The following is a 19,840-nucleotide window of genomic DNA, read 5'->3' as shown; positions in this document are numbered from 1 at the left end:
GGGTAAATAGCCTTTATTTTGGAACCATGACACTTATGATACAGCCAATTGAAAAGCCAGTAGTTACAATTCTTCACATTGTAATTCCTCTTTCTTATTTTTCAAAGCAAGTGATTGTCTACTACCTACATTTCCAGTAATATGCAGCGTACCTAAGTCACAATAATATAAAAGAAAAAAATAAATGGAAGCAACTGCTTACTTAGACTTTTTTCAAATAACATCAAAAGTTGTTTGACAATTCAAAATGTGCAGTACAGCACAGTTCTCCACAGAGTATTGTTAGCAGACATCAGAGGTTCAATATTTATTTCAGGTTTATTTACAGCCATTCTGAATTGCTTTGCTAGGAAACAAGATGTGAACAAAGTGGATTCCTTAAAGGTGTCCCTACCGTATTTTTTGACAGATGGAGGGCTGCATTTTCATTCTTGTATTAAATGTATACATTTCAACTACACATGGAATTCTGAGAATGCAGTGTTTATTTTATGAAGGGTGAAGTTTAACTGCATCTTTCTAAGTCCCACGCCTCTGAATGGTGAATCAAGGAGGGCAATGCCATTTGTTTTACCACATTACATGTTCAAACCTCGAAATATGTGTACTTATCTCTTGCTCAAATTTTGCCAGGTTATTATACTTGGCAAAAATCGTGCAGGGAAAATCCTTTTTGGTGGGGTAATTTCCATACCTTATCTAGCTTGTTATTTGTCAGATGATATGAGTTTTTTACAGTGTTATTACATACTGATATGTTCTTTTTTCCAGATCTCACTAAAAAGATGGCTGCAGAGTGAAAGGTAGTGTGTGACCTTGTTGATAGCCTTTTAGCTCAGCCATCAATTTTGGAGGCAATAAGCCAAACTCTAGATGTACCAAGGAATCCTCAGACCCATGTTAGGTCCAATCAAACCTTTTCAGGAAGTAGTAATGCCAATACTAACAGTCTAAGCATATCTAGATCAAACTACAATACACGATACAGAAACAGAGGACAAGACGTGGACGAAGAAGTAAGACACGTTTTTTCGAGAGGAAGGTGTTCTTCAAACCCAATGGAATCTGCTAAGTCAGCCCAAGAACAGTCAGAAACACGTGTGCAAAGTTCTGTGACGCAATCGCCAATATTTCACTTTACACGCAACTTTGGAAGACAGAATGGTGAAAGGATGCAACAGCCAAAATATACTCGGAGGTTAGATTACATATGATATACTATTTCATTGCCTTCATTGTCTCCCAAATAATTTTGTTCAAATAAATTTCACTATGAGTTTCACTTTAAATTGGGTGTGTGGCCTACAAACCACCGGGGTGGTGGTTGCTCTCCTTCCTCAGACCCAGAATCTCTCACTTGCCAAATGTAGAGTTTCTTGTTGTGTCAGTGATAATTTACCAAAAGAGCTTACATTTGGCAAAAATGCAATGGGGTGCTATGCAATAGTTACCGTACAGCATGTTTTTGTTTTATTTGAAATAAACACTTGAATTTGTGTATTCTTATTAATTTGTTTTAAATATATACACTCATATGTACACACACACACAAATAGTGTATATATATTATATATATTAGTGTATATATCTATATATATATATATATATCTCGACATATCTCTCTCTCTATATATATATATATATATATATATATATATATATATATATATATATATATATATATATATATATATTCACACACAGGTTGTCCTCAAGGAGTTGCCTCTTATGAAGGGGTTACAGCACAAAACACCGCTGGCAGTTCAGTTCCCAGCCTAGCACAAGCTCCCCGTGTGGCGTGCCATACGCGTTTCGAGCAGAGTTGCTGCTCTTCCTCAGTGGCTGCATGACAAATGAAGCAGATTGATTTCAAACTAAATTTATTCAAAGTAGATAAGTCCCGCCCAAATGGGCGTCAACCACAGCATTCTGGTCTTAGTAGTTCAAAAGGACTAGTAGTTTGTCACCATGTGGACTCACTGCCTCCGTTCGTTTAAAATGTCAAACCCGTTTGGGTGAGAAGTCTTGAAATCTGTGCTGGAACCCTCGCCAATATATGCCAGCGGCTGAGGCCCCCTCCGTTCATAAACGTGCCCGTGAATCCAAGCACGCAAGACCCGCTAAAGAAGCGGTAGGGCTTCTCCGCGGACGGACGAGCCGCTTTATTATTCACACACAGGTTGTCCTCAAGGAGTTGCCTCTTACGAATGGGTTACAGCACAAAACACCGCTGGCAGTTCAGTTCCCAGCCTAGCACAAGCTCCCCATGTGGCGTGCCATACGCGTTTCGAGCAGAATTGATGCTCTTCCTCAGTGGCTGCACTATATATATACAGGAACTTGGTCACACCATTCAAGCTTGCAGAAAGGACGAAGCGGACCCAGTCGAATCAGTGCATATATATTTAATCAAAAAGTGTGTCGTGCACCGCCATGACGCGTATCGGCCTCAGAAAGGCCTTGATCACATGACCAAGATATATATCCAAGCACAGTTCTCCACTTTGGTAGGAGCCCCCGTCCCTGCAGGGCGGCCTCGTTTGAACAGGCAAGGAGTCTCCTGTCCTTTAAAACCACAACACAGGAAGAGATAACCTTTCAAAGGAAATGCTGCCTCTGTGTACTTGAATAAAGCTGCTGTTTTACGGACTTGAATCATCGATATCTCTTCCTGTGTTGTGATATTTATATATATATGTCTATATATATATCCCCACAGATTTCTCCGATTTGAGGCCGCACTCCACATCAGGTTAGTCACAGACTATTTATTTTAAAAACACACAGTTTTTCATCCCGGTTATCGATTCCTTGGCCTTACGTACGTTTCGAAGCATTTGCACTTCTCGTCAGAGGCCCGTAGCAGAGAATCATTTTCCTGCAGCTACTTCTCCATTCCGCATGTCTTCATTCTTCAATTGTCCTCCGGTGTGCCTGTATTGATCTTCTCCATGCATGCTGGGAGGTGTAGTTAACTTGTGCACTTTTTCGCCCTTTGGTGGGTTGATTTCTGCTGTTTGTTCCAGGACACATTGTTTTACAGCCCTCCGGTGAGCCCCAGCACACACCCCTGCATGTTTAAAACCACAGTCCTGATGTTCCCATCCAGAGAGGATTCTTTACCTCCCTCGCGGGCCCTTCTTTGGTCTTTGAGCGGTGCGTCCATGCATGGCGATGATCTATATATATATATATATATATATATATATAGAGAGAGAGAGAGAGAGAGAGAGAGAGAGAGAGAGAGAGAGGGAGAGATAATGAGCACAGTCCCAAGAACTCCCCAAAAATGGTTTACTCAATAAACACGCACCCTGATTAGGCTAGAGGTGGTGCAACAGTTCTAAAAATAAGATCTTAAACTTGTTATTTTATGCTTTTATGAACGCTTTGCTCTTTCAGGACCATTGTGCCAATCAAATGTTCTTTTTTTCTGATCTAATGAGAGTTTTTTCTTGGTACTTCGCAGAAACTGGTTCTTGAATTGTGATATAGTACAAAGTGTAGAATTATATTCAATTTCTAAATATATAATTGACATCTGGACATGGCTTTGCATTTCAGGCATTTTCGTGGGCCTCCTACATTCACAAAGGAAGTAATTCTTTTATCTGGTCCTCAAGATGAGAGTGTGGTGAAGCAAGGAACAAAGCAATTTCTTTATGAGAGTGGACATATCATCACAACATTTGAGTTTAACAAATTATGGACTAACTATGAGGTGCAGGACCAACTCCGTGTGGCTTTTGGCCCCAAAATTGACAATATTGAGTAAGACAATTTTCATTTCGCTTATTTTTATGCAATACTATTTTGAAAATATCAGCAAGTTGTATATGGAATTGTTATCTATTTCCACTTAATTAGGTAACAGTCTTGCATTTAATCTATTTTGTAAATCAAAGCCATATACTTTCAATGTATTAAGAGATTTTTGGTTATGTGTATGGCAAATAACATATGGATACAAAGAAATTTAAGAAGTAATGAGTGTCAATGGTCAGATAGACAGGAGGAAGAAACTCACTGCAGGTGTCAATTAATAATTACTCCTTTATTACACGGATAACAATAGTTAATGGAGTGATATTCTTAAAAGGAAGAGTTCAAATAATGTAATACTTGTGCTAGTGATCTAAAATATAGATGCGTATCTTCACTACATTCAGATCTGGAGGACTCGGTACCACTGACGTGAATGAAAAGCATAGCACATTGTACAATCAATATAGTGACAATTAGAATGCTGAAAGATAAGCTGTTCCATCTGTTCCATTCTTATCCACAGCGCTACCTCCAATCCAATATATAGATGGTGTTTGAAACTGTGGGGCATATTTTTAAAGTTTAGGAGTTGGGTAGTGCCGCAAGTCATTTTGCTGCACTGCCCTACCCCAATTCGAAAGGGCAGGAAATGACCCGTATTTGCAAGAAACAGTGCATTTCATGTCCTTTCAGCCCACGCCGGCACACAATTTACAGCTATAAACCAACGCAGGCACCCTCACATCATGGTGCAAGGGTGTCTGCGTTATTAGCGTGATTGTTTTTCGTGCAGAAAGGGGCACTTTCCTGGATAAAAACAATCATTAGAGGCATTTTCCTTGTTCTATGTTTGCTGCAGAATGCAGCACACATGCAAAGTGGAAAAAATGAGAAATGTAAACATTTCTCCTCATTACGCATGCTCTAGAGAATGTACTGCCTCTTTGACACAAAGTAAGGCAAGTCAGCAACTTGCGCTTCTTTGCTTTACTCCATATCTACGAAGCCATGAAAATCCATGTAAAGTGGCTTCTAATGGTCTCATAGAACTAGATCTGAACACGGCGCCTCTGTAAGGTCACAAAAGTGATGCTCCGGCAGCGCAGTTGTGCCGCAAGGGACTTATAAATAAGACCCCGTGTCTCTAGTTGGCAAAGACATGCACCATGTCTAAGCAGGAACCACAATCCTATTAAGGGTATCTCGGATACACACTAAAAGATTACCTGTGCTCAACCTCTGGTAGCTTGGCAAATCAAAATAGTTATCGTGTACAGTATTTGTGCTACACAACACACAATAACAACAGAAATACTCCACATAGGTTTAGCAAAACAGGCAATAATATTATAAATTAATCTAGAACAAACCAACATAAATTGAAAGAGTAGAAGTGGAGTTATGAATTTATAAAGAATAAAAAGAGGACTAGTCTTTACAAGCAATATGCACTAATTTGGGTTATCTGGTCACGCTGGACTGGGGCAAAGTCAACAGTTCAGGCCGACGTGATAGATCAGAGATCAGGGACAAGAGCCAAGCAGGTCCAGTGAACATAGTACTTTGATCCTAGGTGCAACAGCGAGATGCGGAGCGCAGGGGAGCGGCATGTTGATTCCCAAAGGGTGGCGATGCGTCGGTTCCGAAGACGAAGTGCCAAAAACTAGATGCGTTGGTTTTGAGTGCGATGTTCCGAACATCAGTTTGCACAGCCGTTGCATTGGTTCTGAAGTAATGTGCCGATTCAACTCCTGTCACAGGTACGATGCATCAGGTTCTGCTTCATACAAGCAATGGATGCATTGTTTCTCTGGAGCAAGTATCTGGGTCCACTTCCAATGGACCAGGCACAGGAGCAAGATTATAGACTTTGATATCGCTGAGTCGCAAGCAACAGGAGGAAATCAAATAAGCACTTGGAGAACACTTTGGTCGCAAGGCAGAGTCCAGCTGTCACTCGGCAGGGCCAGTGAGCAGCAGGCAGAAGGGCAGCACAGCAGAAAAGCAGGTTTTCAAGATCAGTAGTCCAGAATAGTGACAGTCCTTGAAGCCTCACAGCATTTCTTCTGACAGAGTTTTGTTACAGGTCTATGGGCTACCTAGGACCTATCTTAGGGGTGACATATTTGTAATAAAAGGGAAATTTAAGGCTTTGATTTTACATGTCAAGTCGGAGTGGCAGGAAACAGCACACACAAGTCCTGCAGTGGCAGGCCTAAGACAGGTCTGATAGGCTACTTGAGTGGGTTGCACAATCAGTGCTATAGGCCCACTAGCAGCATTTAATTTGCAGGCCCTGGGTATATGGAATACCATTTTACAATGCACCTACAAGTACATTAAAAATACCAATTGTGGATAAACCAGGTTTATGGCAGAAGCACAGGCACATTTAAGCACTGGTCAGCAGTGGTCAGAGTCCTAAGTCCAACAAAAACAATAATTAAAAAGTGGATGTAAATAAGCAAAAAGTCTGGGGGAAGACCACTCTAAGGCTGACAGGTATAACAGTTTGTCAGCATTGATAAAAGTTGGTCAGCTTATTGACAAACAGGTTTAATTTTTCCTTCATGGATGATATTCTGAGTGATGCAGATTGAACATTTGTGATATTTTGAGATATGTTGAAATGTATAATTTTAAAGTTCATGTGTAGTTAAACTAACACGCCACTTTATGTTTTTATAGCATAAAACTTCTGATGCCATGCCATAACAAATTAGTGCAGCCATTGCTAATGGACAAACAGAGTCTGTCAGGTCTTATAATCTCAAAACTCTTCAAACAGAAATCAGTCTATTTACAACCATCAAGGCAAATTCTTCAACTGCCTGATTCACAGGTGACTGTAAGTAATACTTGCATAAAGTATGCTCTGTGGTTTCTTTTGAAAGGTATAGGAAACAGGTCTATTAATACATATGCATGCATTTTCATATTCCCATAATATTTTTCATATTGCATCTTCTTTCTAGTGCAGTTAGATAAAAAAAAATGTTTATTGCGTAGCAATATCTATCTAAAGCCGGAAGTAAAATACTGTACTAGGGGGCAGATGTAGGTAACTTCAATTTAGCGAGTCCTTAATAGCGATTTCTACCGAATCGCTATTAAGGACTCACTAAATGGAATGTAGGTAGGAATCGCTAAAATATTAGCGATTCCTTAACTTTCCTCAATAACGAATCGGTAATTGAGATTCGTTATTAAGGAATACCTACCCATTCATTCCTATGGGCTAGGAGGCCCATAGGACTGAATAAGAAGATTTTCACTATTAGCGATACGGTATTACCGAATCTGTAATAGCGGGAGCTATTTCAAGGGTGCCAGTGTGTCCAAATGACACCCTTTTGCACCCCTGAAACTTGCATGTCTGCACATGTGGCGCACATACATGCCCCAAGGGCATGGATGTGTGCCACATAGCACATTTTAAAAAGCAAAAAAGTGCTTTTTCAAAGGAAATCGCTACTTACCACCAACTTGAAGTTGGTGGTAATTAGCGATTCCTTAAGGCTGAAGTGCACTATTTTTAGTGCTACGTACATTGCATTTTCGGAATCGATATTTCCGATTCCTTAGATGCAAGAGCAAAATAAGTAATCGCTATTATGCGATTCCTTATTTTGCAAGTAGGTTTCAACTTACCTACATTGCAATCGGTAACACAGAAATTCTGCGAATTTATGCGTTATCGCTCAGTATTTGGCCACCTACATCTGGCCCTATGTTGTTACCGAAAATAAAAAGGAGGAACATTACTTAATATTTAGATAGGAATTTACAACTTTACTTTATAACATAATTCAATATGATCCACTTTGTTTTAATTTGGGCATTAAACTGTATAGTCCAATATTTAACTCTATTCATATAGCTATGTATCACCAGCCTATGCGGTTCTCTCTTACTCTATATGGAGTGACTGCCAACAAATGTGAACAAGTGATTGCCTAGACGGAGTTTGTGAGTGAGTTAATGTCTGTATGTGTGTATAAGATGCAGAGGTGAATTTATTTTTATTTATTTATTTAAAGAGTTTTATATAGCGCGAACGTGACCCTTGGGTATCAGAGCACTTAACAATTACATGAGGTAGGTTAACGATACAATTTGAATAGCAGGACAATTTACAGTGATATGAGGTAGATTAGGTATGCAGCTATACAGTATTAGCAAATAAATATACAGTGACAAGATTAGGTTACCGTGTGATGTCAGGAATCACATATATATAGTTATTTCCCTAATATGTTTAACTTCAATGTTCCAATTAAAGTTATTGGAGCTGCTTATTGCACAAGGTGTAAATTGCAAATCGTAAGTGCCTTCAGCTGAGAGTTGTATTACACATGTAATGTCAGAATTTATATTTGAAAAATATGGAGTTGTGCTATGGATGATCTTGTAGGCAGTTTAAATCACCTTATAGCAGTAGGATTTGTGTATGGTAAGCTGCCAGTGAACACTGGAAATGCTTGTGTGATGCTGTCCTCAAGGAGTAGTTCTTGCCTGGCTACTACACACTGGCTATTTATAAATTGTTTGATTACTAGCATTTCTTGGATATCTTCATCAAGATTCATTTGATGTGCCATTGATGTTTTTATAGGATAAAGGCATAGATGAAAAAACGGAGATGGTGATGTGGCTGGAAAGTGAAGAACCTTTCAGCAATAATTCTGCTGAAACAGAATACCTGAGTAGTTCAGATCCATTGAAAGTCGACAACATTACAACAAATCCAATTTCTGCGAACACGACAGAAGAACATACAATTCAGATTTCGCCCTCTCCCACTGTCATTAGCGAAGGATTTGATGACCATTATCGGTACTGCTTTTCTCAACCCAGATATTCAATTATAAATTTGCTTGTTTTTTAAATATTGTCATATAATTTCGAAAGTATTTGGCTTTCATAAAAAAAGTTATTCTCTTGCAAGTTTTGTCATGACCAGGCCAGTAATGCAGGACCACGAAGAACTGTTTTCCCTGCTATTTCCCGTGATGTAAGGCTATTGGATCATGCAGTTAATGTACAATGCATCTGAAGTGGTCAAATACTTTAAAGAAAAAAAAATCTGTATAGCAAGGCAAGTAATGGTATGTACAGCAGTCACTTAAATTATGCAGGAATACAACAATGTAAAATGTACAATCCCAAGCAGTAGTTGTGCGGCATAATGTAGTGTGGTGGCCATGGCATCTTAGCATGAGACAGAATTACAAAATTCTCAATTTAAAAGATGTAAAACCAAATGTCTAGGTGCCTAGTAGTCAATATGGAGTACCACAGGTATGTACTTCTGAAGTATAACACCCTTGGCGTGTGGCACGGCGCTAGTAGTTTGTTCTTGTTTTACATATTGTAGGAATCTTAACTATATGCTGCCACTAACCCATGTTCTGTCTATTAAAATGCATTGATGGTAAAATTGTAATCTGCACTACTATGCTAAATAAATGTGGAGGGCAAAGACAAGACTGGCAATTTCTACAAGTCTAAAGTAATTGGCTTACACAATTAAGCATAATTAATCATTAAACATACTCAGGTTGGTTACAAGATCATACCTAGTGTGAACAAATTAGATAATGAGTTCTCTAGTGATGATTGTTGCTTAATTTGGTAAAACGTTAGTAATCCAAACCTAGGAACATGTATATGTAGTCACAAACAACCCAATTCACAGAGTCGGGCCATTTGCGTCCTCCAAAATGCTTTTATAGAATGGCAATTTGGGTTCTGTTATTCTGTATTAGGAAGGGGCATGAGGAGGGCATCCCTTCCTAATACGAAATTAGAATGGTATGTACAAATGTTTTGCGACTGAAATACGGTTGCAAAAACATTAGCACTGGCCTGCTCTTTAAAACTGAAACTTCCAAGTTTCATTTATTTCTTTTTTAAACTCATCATGTTTTCCTTCAAGGAAAATGGGCTGCGTTTAGGCACAAAAAATAGTTTCTTTATTTGAATGCAATCACAGACATGGTTGTTTGCTGACCCCAGCAGGCCACCATCCCTGTGATGGCAACGATTCCTAATGGGCTGCAAATTGCGACCACCTCAACCCACTACAAACCAGTGATTAAACTCAAAAGACGTCCATTTAGGAATAGCGATTTCCTAATTGTGATTCACAGCAAATCGCAATTATGAAATGGCTATTTCTAACTTTCATGCATGTAGCCCTATAAGTCATGTATAAGGTTGACTTGTAACAGGAAGCAATAGGATGATACATTGGTTGTGTTTTTTTAACATAGTAATAGTTGACAATATTCTTCCTGTTTTAGATGTTACACTGAACTGTTGGTTGATAATGTGCACATCCATGACGATGAAGAGTTTGATACCTCAAATATCAATATTGCTGAACAAAATGAGGCACACGAAAGGTAATTTTATAAGGTTTAATTCCGAATATATACGTTTAATTTTGAACTGATACATTTGATAGCTTAGCTTTATTTCCTGTATTTCAGTGAGAGCGATGACATAACTTTGAAGGATCTACTATCAAACCTTGCTTTACAAATTGACTCTGAAAAGACATCCAAGTTCAACATAAATCGGCGAAATATTTGGGATGGAGCACGTCGTGGCTTCCTTCGCAAAACCTATAAAGCAATCAACCGTATATCTGTTATGTTTACTGATTCCTCTGGTAACTCTGAAGGAGCTGTTGATTTTGGTGGTCCAACACGGGAATTTTTGCGATTGTTAATGCATTATTTACAACACAGCAAACTCTTTGAGGGACCCGAAAACAGCAAGACACTCAGTTGTGATGCCCAAGGTACCGTAAATTTACTATGTTCCAACCTTCCTAAACTGCTCAAATTCTAGAGGAGGGAAAGAATAATTATTTGAAGTGTAAATAATGTTTATATTATATTACTTACTGACTCCTTCAAAGTTTGTTTGATACCACTGATCAGACATTCTCAAAGAATTTTTACTAAAAGTGGAATAGTAAAGGGAATACTGCACTATACTATTCATTTATGCAGTAAGAGCAGACTGGTTTCAATTTCACCCACTGAATATATCCCTTGCAGCCTGTAAAACAACCTTGCTAGCATGTACTCCATTATATATTTTATGTTTGCTTTGCATTAAATGAGGGGCTAAGGTTTTCCTGCTGTAGTTACTGTTATCAATTTAGAGAAAATTCCCCTGACAAGTACTTCAAATAATGACTAACTTTAGAGATTCTGCATTAGGTAATCTTAGTTGATGCTCTGGTGCAGCAGTGTGTATGAAATAATCACCCAAACTGTACAGATGCATCCTGCTTAGGCCCGAATATCAAAGGAAATAAACCACTGCGTGGGTTAGTTTGATACATGAGACTTCAGACACTGGTTGGGTTATAACGGTAGGAGTTCTTGTACGTAGAAATTAAAGTCTTCCAGTCCATTGTAGATGCAGATCTTAAAAAAAAAAGTTCTTAAGATAGACTTTTTCCTCCACTGGAGCCCATCAAGACATCTTGTAGGAGTGTTGAGAAAGCAGAACTTTTTGGGTACAGCAACTTAATTATGGTTAAGTTCGGATTATGCTGCTGCTTAAAGAAAGAAACATCTGGAAGGTCCAAAAATGGCATGTAATATTCTATTCCTGGTTAAACACACTGTTGTAAATCTCTTTGGGCAGGAATGAGTTGTACCTTTTAATCAGGTACTACATATATAAGCACGAGGTGGAGACAATTAAACTGGGTTATTAAGACATGTCCCCAACAATCATCCTCCAAGGAATATAACTTTGCCAGCTTCATCCCTTATTGTGCCTGGTGATGTTGGGTTCCTTGGTGAGGGAGAGCATGGGTTGGGTGTCATCAGCGTAGGAGACGATGTTGAACTCATGGTTTCGGATGATGCTTGCGAGGGGGGCCATGTAGACTTTGAAGATGGTGGGGCTGAGGCAGGATCCTTGGGGTACTCCGCACCTGGTCTTGGTCGGTTCTGAAAGGAAAGAAAGAAGTCTTATTCTCTGTGTTCTGCCCATGAGGAATGAGCGTATCCAGTCTAAGGCCTTTCCTTGGTTGCCGGCGTCGTGGAGTCTGGTAGTTAGTGTGCATTGGGAGACAGTGTCGAACGCTGCGGATAGGTCCAGGCGGATGAGGGCTGCAGTTTGGTCTTGGTCAAGGAGTGCACGGATGTCATCTGTTGCGGTTTAGAGGGTGGTCTTGGTGATGTGGTTTCTGCGGAATCCAGTTTGGGAGATGTCTAGGATGTTGGTGGCTTGAATGAAGTATGTTAGCTGGGTGTTGATGGCCTTTCCGATGACCTTGGCTGCGAAAGGGATCACCAAGATGGGCCTGAAGTTCTTCCGGTCTGTCGGGTCTGCGGAGGATTTCATTAGGAGGGGGTTGACATAGGTGCGCTTCGATTTGTCGGTGAATGTGACAGTCACGATGGAGCAGTTGATGGTTCAACGTAGCTCGGATGCGATGGCTGTGGCAGCCCTGTGTAAGATGTGTGGCAGGCAGGGGTCTGAAGGTGCTCCGGAGTGGATGTTCTTCATGTTGTTTATGGTGTCCTCTGTCGTGAGTGGGGTACAAGTAAGTAGGATCTGTTGGGTGGCATTGCTGGGGGTGGGGGTTGAGGCGGTGCAGAGGTCTTGGCCGTCCAAGTTGTAATAGAGCGTCTTGATCTTGAGGTGAAAGAAGGAGCTGAGTCTGTTGCAGAGGTCTTGGGAGTGGTGGGCTTCTGTTGTTTCGCTGTTGGGTTTGGCAAATTCCTGTATGATGGAGAAGAGGTCCTTGGAGTTGTGGGTGTTGGAGAGGATTTTGTCTTGGAGGAAATTCTTCTTTGTGGATTTAATGAGTTCGCTGTATGCCGTGGTGGCTGTTTTGTAGGGGGTGTGTTTTTCCAGAGTTTTGCTGTTTCTCCATGTCTTTTCCAGTCGTCGGCAGGCGTGCTTAGATTCTTGGAGTGCTGCGGTGAACCACTTTGCTTTCTTGTTGTATCGTCTTGTAGTCTTCTGGAGGGGAGCGAGTGTGTTTGTTCAGTTGGCGATCCATTGGTGGAGGTTGCTTGCCACAGTGTTGGCATCTGTCATAGTTAGGGATGGAGTGCAGGTGAAAGCGGAGGTGATGTGTTCTTCTGAGACTTTGCTCCAGATTCTGCATGGGAGGCGATGCGTGTGCTTGTGTGTTTTCTAAAGGAGAAGTGGATGCAATGGTGGTCAGACCAGAGCAGTTCCGTGATGTGACAGAGGAAGATGCTATTTCCTCCTGCGAAGACAGGGTCAAGTTTGTGTACTGCTGTGTGAGTGGGGGCAGAGACAAGTTGCTTCAGTCCTATGTTGCTGAGGTTCTCTAGGTGGGCGGTGGTGGTTATCCAGGTGGAAGTTTAGTTCTCTAAGAAGTATGTAGTCTGTGGAGGCGAGTGCATGGAATGTGATTAGGTCAGCAGTGACATTGGTGAATGGAGCCAGGCAGTCTGTAGTCGAGGGTTCCATGGAGCGTTATTCTGGGGTTGGTCTGGAAGTGGATGTGTTACATGGGGGCGAGGCGTCGTCCAAGTCAGTGGTTGTCATGCGGAGGGAGCTTTTGTGGATGCTGGCGAGTGGGGCGGGTGGAGCGGTCTTTCTTCAGGATCTTGCATTTGATCATTATAGGATGTTAAAAAAATCTCAACCTTCGATAAATTTTGGCATGCGAAACCTGTCAAAAGATAATGGTAGAGAAAAACAGGGAATTTACTGTATCATGCAGATTTTGGTGCTTTAAACACCAAGATCTGCATGCTATTCGCCACAAACTAGCAATAAGTGTTATTTTTCACAACCAATATTTAATGTACCCTGTGGTAAAATTATTTATCAGGTGCGTAAAGTAACGGGTAAACTCGTAATCAGGCCATCTGTCTAAATATCTTAGTCTGTCTTAAATATATTGTGGTCCTGATTTATAAAGGTACTGTTAAGAGTGCGGAGTCTTGTACTCGGGCCGAATTTCCGCACTGTGAACTGTGTAGATTCTGCACCGAGTATGGAGACTGTGTCCCAAGTACAGTGATTAAGCCCCGAGTGCGAAGGCTTCTCCACATATGCCGAGACTCTGTATACTGGACTTTACTGCACGTAAGTACCTTTGTGAATCGGGCCGTGGATTCTTGGATAATATGTTTTCTAGATTTTATGCAATACATTTAGTTTGAGATGTATAATAAATGTTTTATAGATAAGCAGAACACTTTACGTTTAATTTCTTTTTTCTTGTTTAGGTATGCGAAATGATGACTATTACCTTGCTGGCCAAGCCCTGGCTGTTTCCCTAGTTCACGGGGGGCCTGCTCCAAATTTTGTGTCTCCTGTTTTGTATCGATGTTTAGTTTCTGATGAAAAAAATGTGAATTGCAGTTTGGTAGATGTGGTAGATCCAGATACACGAGACATGTTGCAAGAGGTAAGCAATAGATACTAAACATGTGTGCTGAGGAATCTTTATCAATTTTTCTTATTTGGTTTTCACGTAGTTGAGGGTCTATGAGGCAAAAACATGCAAATGATTTGGGTCTAATTTTGTGGTTAATAGTTACTTATGTATCTTGGATTTATGTATAATTGCCACATGTACTATAAATGAATATGAAAAGAAATTACACTCATCTATTTGATATGGAATTGGGTCAATCCTGAATGTCTATTCCCGTGCCTCCACACCTTTTTAAAGTTTCCAAAGCAACCTCTACGTATTTGCTACTCTCTCAACTGACATGCACAAATCCACATTCTTGCATCAGTGATCAATCAAGAACGTCATACTGTTAACCAAATTTTAATCTATATTTCTTAGTGATACTACCAAAGCAAAAGTATGTGATATGTTCTTGATATGTCAGAGTCTTCATATTACAAGAAGACAAAGTTTCAGGCACATAACTACAGTCATACCAACTACCACTTGTAGTTGCCCCAGGAGACTCCCCTGGAATTGCTACAGTTTTTCAACACTGACTAATAACATAATAGATGGGGCCTTCCTGACCATGTTTCTGCAAACAATGTGATATAGGAGAGGACCTAAATATCTGTATTCTGGATTAATATACTCATTGCCAAACACTTTCAGGTACATTAGGCCATTTTGCTAGTCATCTTTGTCTAATTCTCTCCCACTCTTTTACAGTTGGTGTTCCATTCAGGGAGAGAGTGTAGCTAGTGTAAAACTACAGTGGCGTTAACTACAGCAGCAGTTGATACTGTTTTAGTCCATTGACTATTAAACTTTTATAAACATTAAACTTACTGAACAAATATGTTTATTTAGCAGATGGCCAAGGCAAAATATTCTGCATCATCATGGTTTAATTACAGTTTTTTTTGTTAAGTTAAAATGTTTTTTGTTTCTATTTAATCAGAATATCATAATCTTAATTTTTCCATAGATAGAGGATGCTTCGTCTCTTGAAACTCTTCAATGAAAGAAAATGGAATAGAACTGTGTGTGTGGGTGCGTGTGTGTGTGTCCGTGTACCCATCCTTTATCACTTACTTCTTGACTAATGTTGGACTTTACTGTATCTTGTAGGGTGTGCTGAGCACAGGAAGGCATTACATATAGTGGAAGTACATCGGGACATATTATCAAGCCAGGTGATAGAATTATCGCCGCTTTAGCAGCAGAAAACTGCCGCTTAAACTGCGATAATGGGCTTGATAATATGCTCTATGAAATTCCAATTGAAGCTCAGGTTAGATGTCCTTCACATCTAACATGGGCTTCAATTGGAACTCCATAGAGCATATTATCAAACCCATTATCGCCGTTTAAGCGGCAGTTTTCTGCCACTAACGTGGCGACAATTTTATCACCTGGCTTGATATTAGGCCCCACAGTCTTTGTGATGAAAAAACATTTTGTAATCCGATTCTGATGTCGCCAAGGTGCATCAGCATTGACTCACCTTAAAACTGTACAAGAATTGTTTTGGTCTTGGACATGTATGGGGTAAGATGGTTTTTATTTGGATGTCCTTTGTTCATTTTACTAAGACAACAGTATTGAAAACCAGTTTCTCGCTTGAAAAAATCACCATTTCAGACAAATGTTTTACATCATATATGTATGTGGCTTTTATGTTCTTAGAGACAACCCACGTGTTAGTTCATTGAATACATTATTTCACCCAGCATCACGTCCCTGATGTTTCTTTCTGACGCACATTTTAGTGAGGCATGAGTGCCTTGGGGTGGCCTAGAATCTTGTTGCCTTGGGTGGCTGACCTGCAGTTCGTTTGGTGTTACGCTGTGACCTCCAGCCCAGATTTAGTGATAGATATGTCTGTATCTGTCAAAGCGTAGAATCAAGCACCTTCTCGCATAAAGGGGACAATCGCTGTGCATTCCCCAGTGGTTGTGATGACCATTGCATCCCGGTTATGGCGGGACTTTTCCTGGTGCTGTGCATGCGTGTGTGAGTGTGTGAAAGTCAGGTGCCAGAGAGTTGGCTTTTCATGTACTCCCTTTCATATTCAGACCAGAGTTTCCTCTCTTTAAAGCTCCTCATTGACAAGGGGTTATATATGTCTGAAGCTTGCACAGGTCTGTGTTAAGCATCGAGTTACACTTGCAGTGTGGCCTCTCCTGTGCCTGGACAGAGCTAAGTGAAACCGAAACCTGAGCAAGGTTGTCCAAACACAACAAGCACCTCATGTTCGATCATTTGTGCAAGAGTGGGGCATTTAATGCTGTCGGATATGGTATCTCTCACCAAAAACTGTCATGGTGTTCCTGTAGTGCCAACTTGCCCAAAAGCCTGCGTAGCGCTGTGCGTGGTCAAAGATGGCATAACATTAACAGGTGACGGGAGAGGTAACTGGGTTGTGGATGGTTAATGCATTGCCATGTAGTGTTCTTAAAAATTGAATCTTCAGCTCTTTCCTAAGATGCCGCAACTTTGGCGCAGTCCAGATGAATAATATGGGGATGTTATTCAGATTCGAAATTCATAGATTCAGTGTTTGTAATCTCTCGACCAAGATGCTAAGCCGTAATGCACAAGTGAAAAACCAGTATTGTGTTTGTCCGCACGTACTTCTGTTAAAAGCTTCCCATTTCTCTTTCTCGCACATGCTGCTTCCTACCTGCCCTCCATATTCCTTCCCCTACCTGTGCCTTCCGTGTTGTTTTTGCCGTCACCATCAGTGTTTCGTCACCTGATATGCTCCATTCCCCACCTGCACTCTTCATGTGGTATCTCCCCACGTGAGTCCTCTATGTTATTTTTGCCTAAATAAATGCTTTTGTGCTGCATTTTTAGGGGGAGCTTAGGCAGCGCGCATGCGCTGTCTACTAGACCTGGTGTAATCGCTATAAAGAGTGTAATCCCACATGCTGCTTGCAATTAGTTCACTTCTGCATCACTTTTATTTCCTGGCTCCTGATTAGTTGGCACTCCCGATACATCACTTCCATTTTTAGCTCAGGAGCACCAGCCAACAACCGTTTCCTTACGCTTGTAGGTGTTTATATGTTCCTTTGGGGACTACTTCCTTTATTTCCTGCTAGTGTTAGTGTGGTGTGACTGCCTGTTCCTAGGACCTTGCGCTTTTTATTTTATCACCACTGCACAAATAGCCTGAATGTACACGGGCACCACACTTCATGTTTTAGCACAGCGCCCACTTTCATGTTTGTTGCATGCGCATAACTTTTATGTACACTGCCGCCGCGTTTTATATTTAGTATGGCACACGCTTTCATGTTTTTCTATAACTACTATGGAGCCCGCTTCACAGCCTGCAGAGTGCATAACTTTTATGTACACAGGCCCTGTTCTGAAACAAAGTGCTTTCATATTTATAACACAAACAGCTCTAAGTCTTGCAAATGTGAGACCTATTGCTTGTTCTTTTTTCCAATTTGAGTTAGATGGGTAAACGAAAAAAATAGCAGCACAAGTTGGAAGGGAGAAGTAATGCAGGATGGAGGAAAGAACGCAGGTGGGGAAGCAACACAGAGGGTGGTATCACAGAGGGTAGGGACGTAAAAGGATGGTGGGGAACAAACACGAAAGCCATGCAGAAGGAGCACTGGGTGAGAGGGTAAGCAACACAAGGGTACAGGTGGGAAAAGCAACAGGAGAGTGAAAGGGGCAAGCAAACAGAGACGAGCAATGTGGAGGGGGTGGAAGCAAACAAACAAGAGAGAGCAGGACATGAAGTTAAAGTGCACCAGGAAGCAGCTGAAATGGCAGGTGAGCGCATACCTAACCTTCAAGGACAAAGTTATGGAAAATTACATTATTATAATGTTATGAAAAGAAATGTGTTGAGAGGAGGTGAATGGTAAAAACGCATGCACTCGTTTGGAATGCTTTTCAAATCAAATGTGCTGGGAGAGGTGGGAAAACCGAGACAGGGGGAAACACATGCAATCTTGTCGAGCGCTTTTAGAAAAATAAACAGTTTCCAAAAAGCAGAGTTGGGGGAGAGAAAAAAAGGATAAAATGAGCCATTGGAAGAGCTACATGCGCTGTCTGATCTACCTGCACTGTCTGAGGTACCTGCACTGTCACTGTCTGAGCTACCTGCACTGTCTGAGCTACCTGCACTGCTCGAGCTACCTGCACTGTGACTATCTGAGCTACCTGCACTGTCTGAACTACCTGCACTGTACCTATCTGAGCTACCTGCACTGTCTGAGCTACCTGCACTATACCTATCTCAGCTACCTGCACTGTCTGAGCTACCTGCACTGTCTGACCTACCTGCACTGTCTGACCTACCTGCACAGTGACTATGAGCTGCCTGCACTGTCAAACCTACCTGCACTGTCGCTATCTGAGCTACCTGCACTGTCTGAACTACCTGCACTGTCTGAGCTCCCTGCACTGTCACTATCTGAGCTGCCTGCACTGTCTGAGCTACCTGCACTGTACCTATCTGAGCTACCTGCACTGTCTGAGAAACCTGCACTGTACATATCTGAGCTACCTGCACTGTCTAGGCTACCTGCACTATACCTATCTCAGCTGCCTGCACTGTCTGAGCTACGTTCACTGTCACTATCTGAGCTACGGGCACTGCACTGTCTGAGCTACCTGTACTGTCACTATCTGAGCTTCCTGCACTGTCTGAAGTACCTGCACTGTCACTATCTGAGTTACCTGCACTATCTGAGTTACCTGCACTGCCTGAGCTACCTGCACTGTACCTATCTGAGCTACCTGCACTCTCTGAGCTACCTGCACTGTCTGAGCTACCTACACTGTGACTATCTGAGATACCTGCATGGTCTGAGGTACCTGCACTGTCTGACCTACCTGCACTGTTACCATATGAGCTACCTACACTGTACCTATCTGAGCTACCTGCACTGTCACTATCTGAACTACGGGCCCTGCACCTATCTGAGCTACCTGCACTTTCTGAGCTACATTCACTGTCACTATCTGAGCTGCCTGCACTGTCTGAGGTACCTGCACTGTCACTATCTGAGGTACCTGCACTGTCTGAGGTACCTGCACTGTCTCAGCTACCTGCACTGTCTCAGCTACCTGCACTGTACCTATCTGAGCTATCTGCACTGTCTAAGCTACCTGCACTGTACCTGTCCAAGCTACCTGCACAGTCGCTGTCTGAGCTACCTGCACTGTCTGAGCTACTGGCACTGTCACTATATGAGCTAGCAGCACTGTCTGAGCTACTTTCTCTGTCACTCTCTGAGTTACCTGCACTGTGTGCGGTACCGGCACTGTACCTATCTGAGCTACCGGCACTGTGTGAGCTACCTGCACTGTCGCTATCTGAGTTACCTGCACTGTGTGAGCTATCTGCACTGTCGCTATCTGAGTTACCTGCACTGTCCCTATCTGAGCTACCTGCACTGTCGCCATCTGAGCTACCAGCACTGTCGCTGTCTGAGCTACCTGCTCTTTTGCTGCCTGAGCTACCTGCACTGTAGCTGTCTGAGCTACCTGCACTGTCACTGTCTGAGCGACCTGCACTCTCTGAGCTACTTGCACTTTTGCAGCCTGAGCTGCCTGCACTGTCACTGTGTCAGCTACCTGCACTGGCTGAGGTACCTGCACTGTCACTATCTGAGCTAC

General features: G+C 41.6%; 1 protein-coding gene across 1 annotated transcript; it reads left to right on the top strand.

The window, feature by feature from the left end:
• The first annotated feature begins 829 nt into the window (after window positions 1-829).
• LOC146839535 (uncharacterized) lies at window positions 830-15,212 on the top strand. Its single transcript, XM_085650812.1, has 8 exons — window positions 830-1,198; window positions 3,565-3,771; window positions 6,454-6,613; window positions 8,381-8,601; window positions 10,071-10,172; window positions 10,260-10,573; window positions 14,013-14,194; window positions 15,177-15,212. The coding sequence occupies exons 1-8, from the start codon at window positions 1,059-1,061 to the stop codon at window positions 15,210-15,212; spliced, it is 1,362 nt and encodes a 453-aa protein (XP_085506938.1). The 5' UTR covers window positions 830-1,058.
• The last annotated feature ends 4,628 nt before the right edge of the window (window positions 15,213-19,840 follow it).

Source organism: Triturus cristatus, chromosome 4_1 (genome assembly GCF_964204655.1).
Source record: "Triturus cristatus chromosome 4_1, aTriCri1.1, whole genome shotgun sequence".
NCBI classification, from domain to species: domain Eukaryota; kingdom Metazoa; phylum Chordata; class Amphibia; order Caudata; family Salamandridae; genus Triturus; species Triturus cristatus.
The sequence above is the reverse complement of the archived record's forward strand: the minus strand, read 5'-3'. Positions and strand labels throughout refer to the sequence as shown.

Coding starts and splice junctions, on each gene's coding strand:
- LOC146839535 (XM_085650812.1), top strand. CDS start 1,059: ATGGAATCTGCTAAGTCAGCCCAAGAACAGTCAGAAACACGTGTGCAA. Junction 3,772..6,453: donor CCCAAAATTGACAATATTGA/GTAAGACAATTT, acceptor ATGTTTTTATAG/CATAAAACTTCTGATGCCAT. Junction 14,195..15,176: donor CACGAGACATGTTGCAAGAG/GTAAGCAATAGA, acceptor ATTTTTCCATAG/ATAGAGGATGCTTCGTCTCT.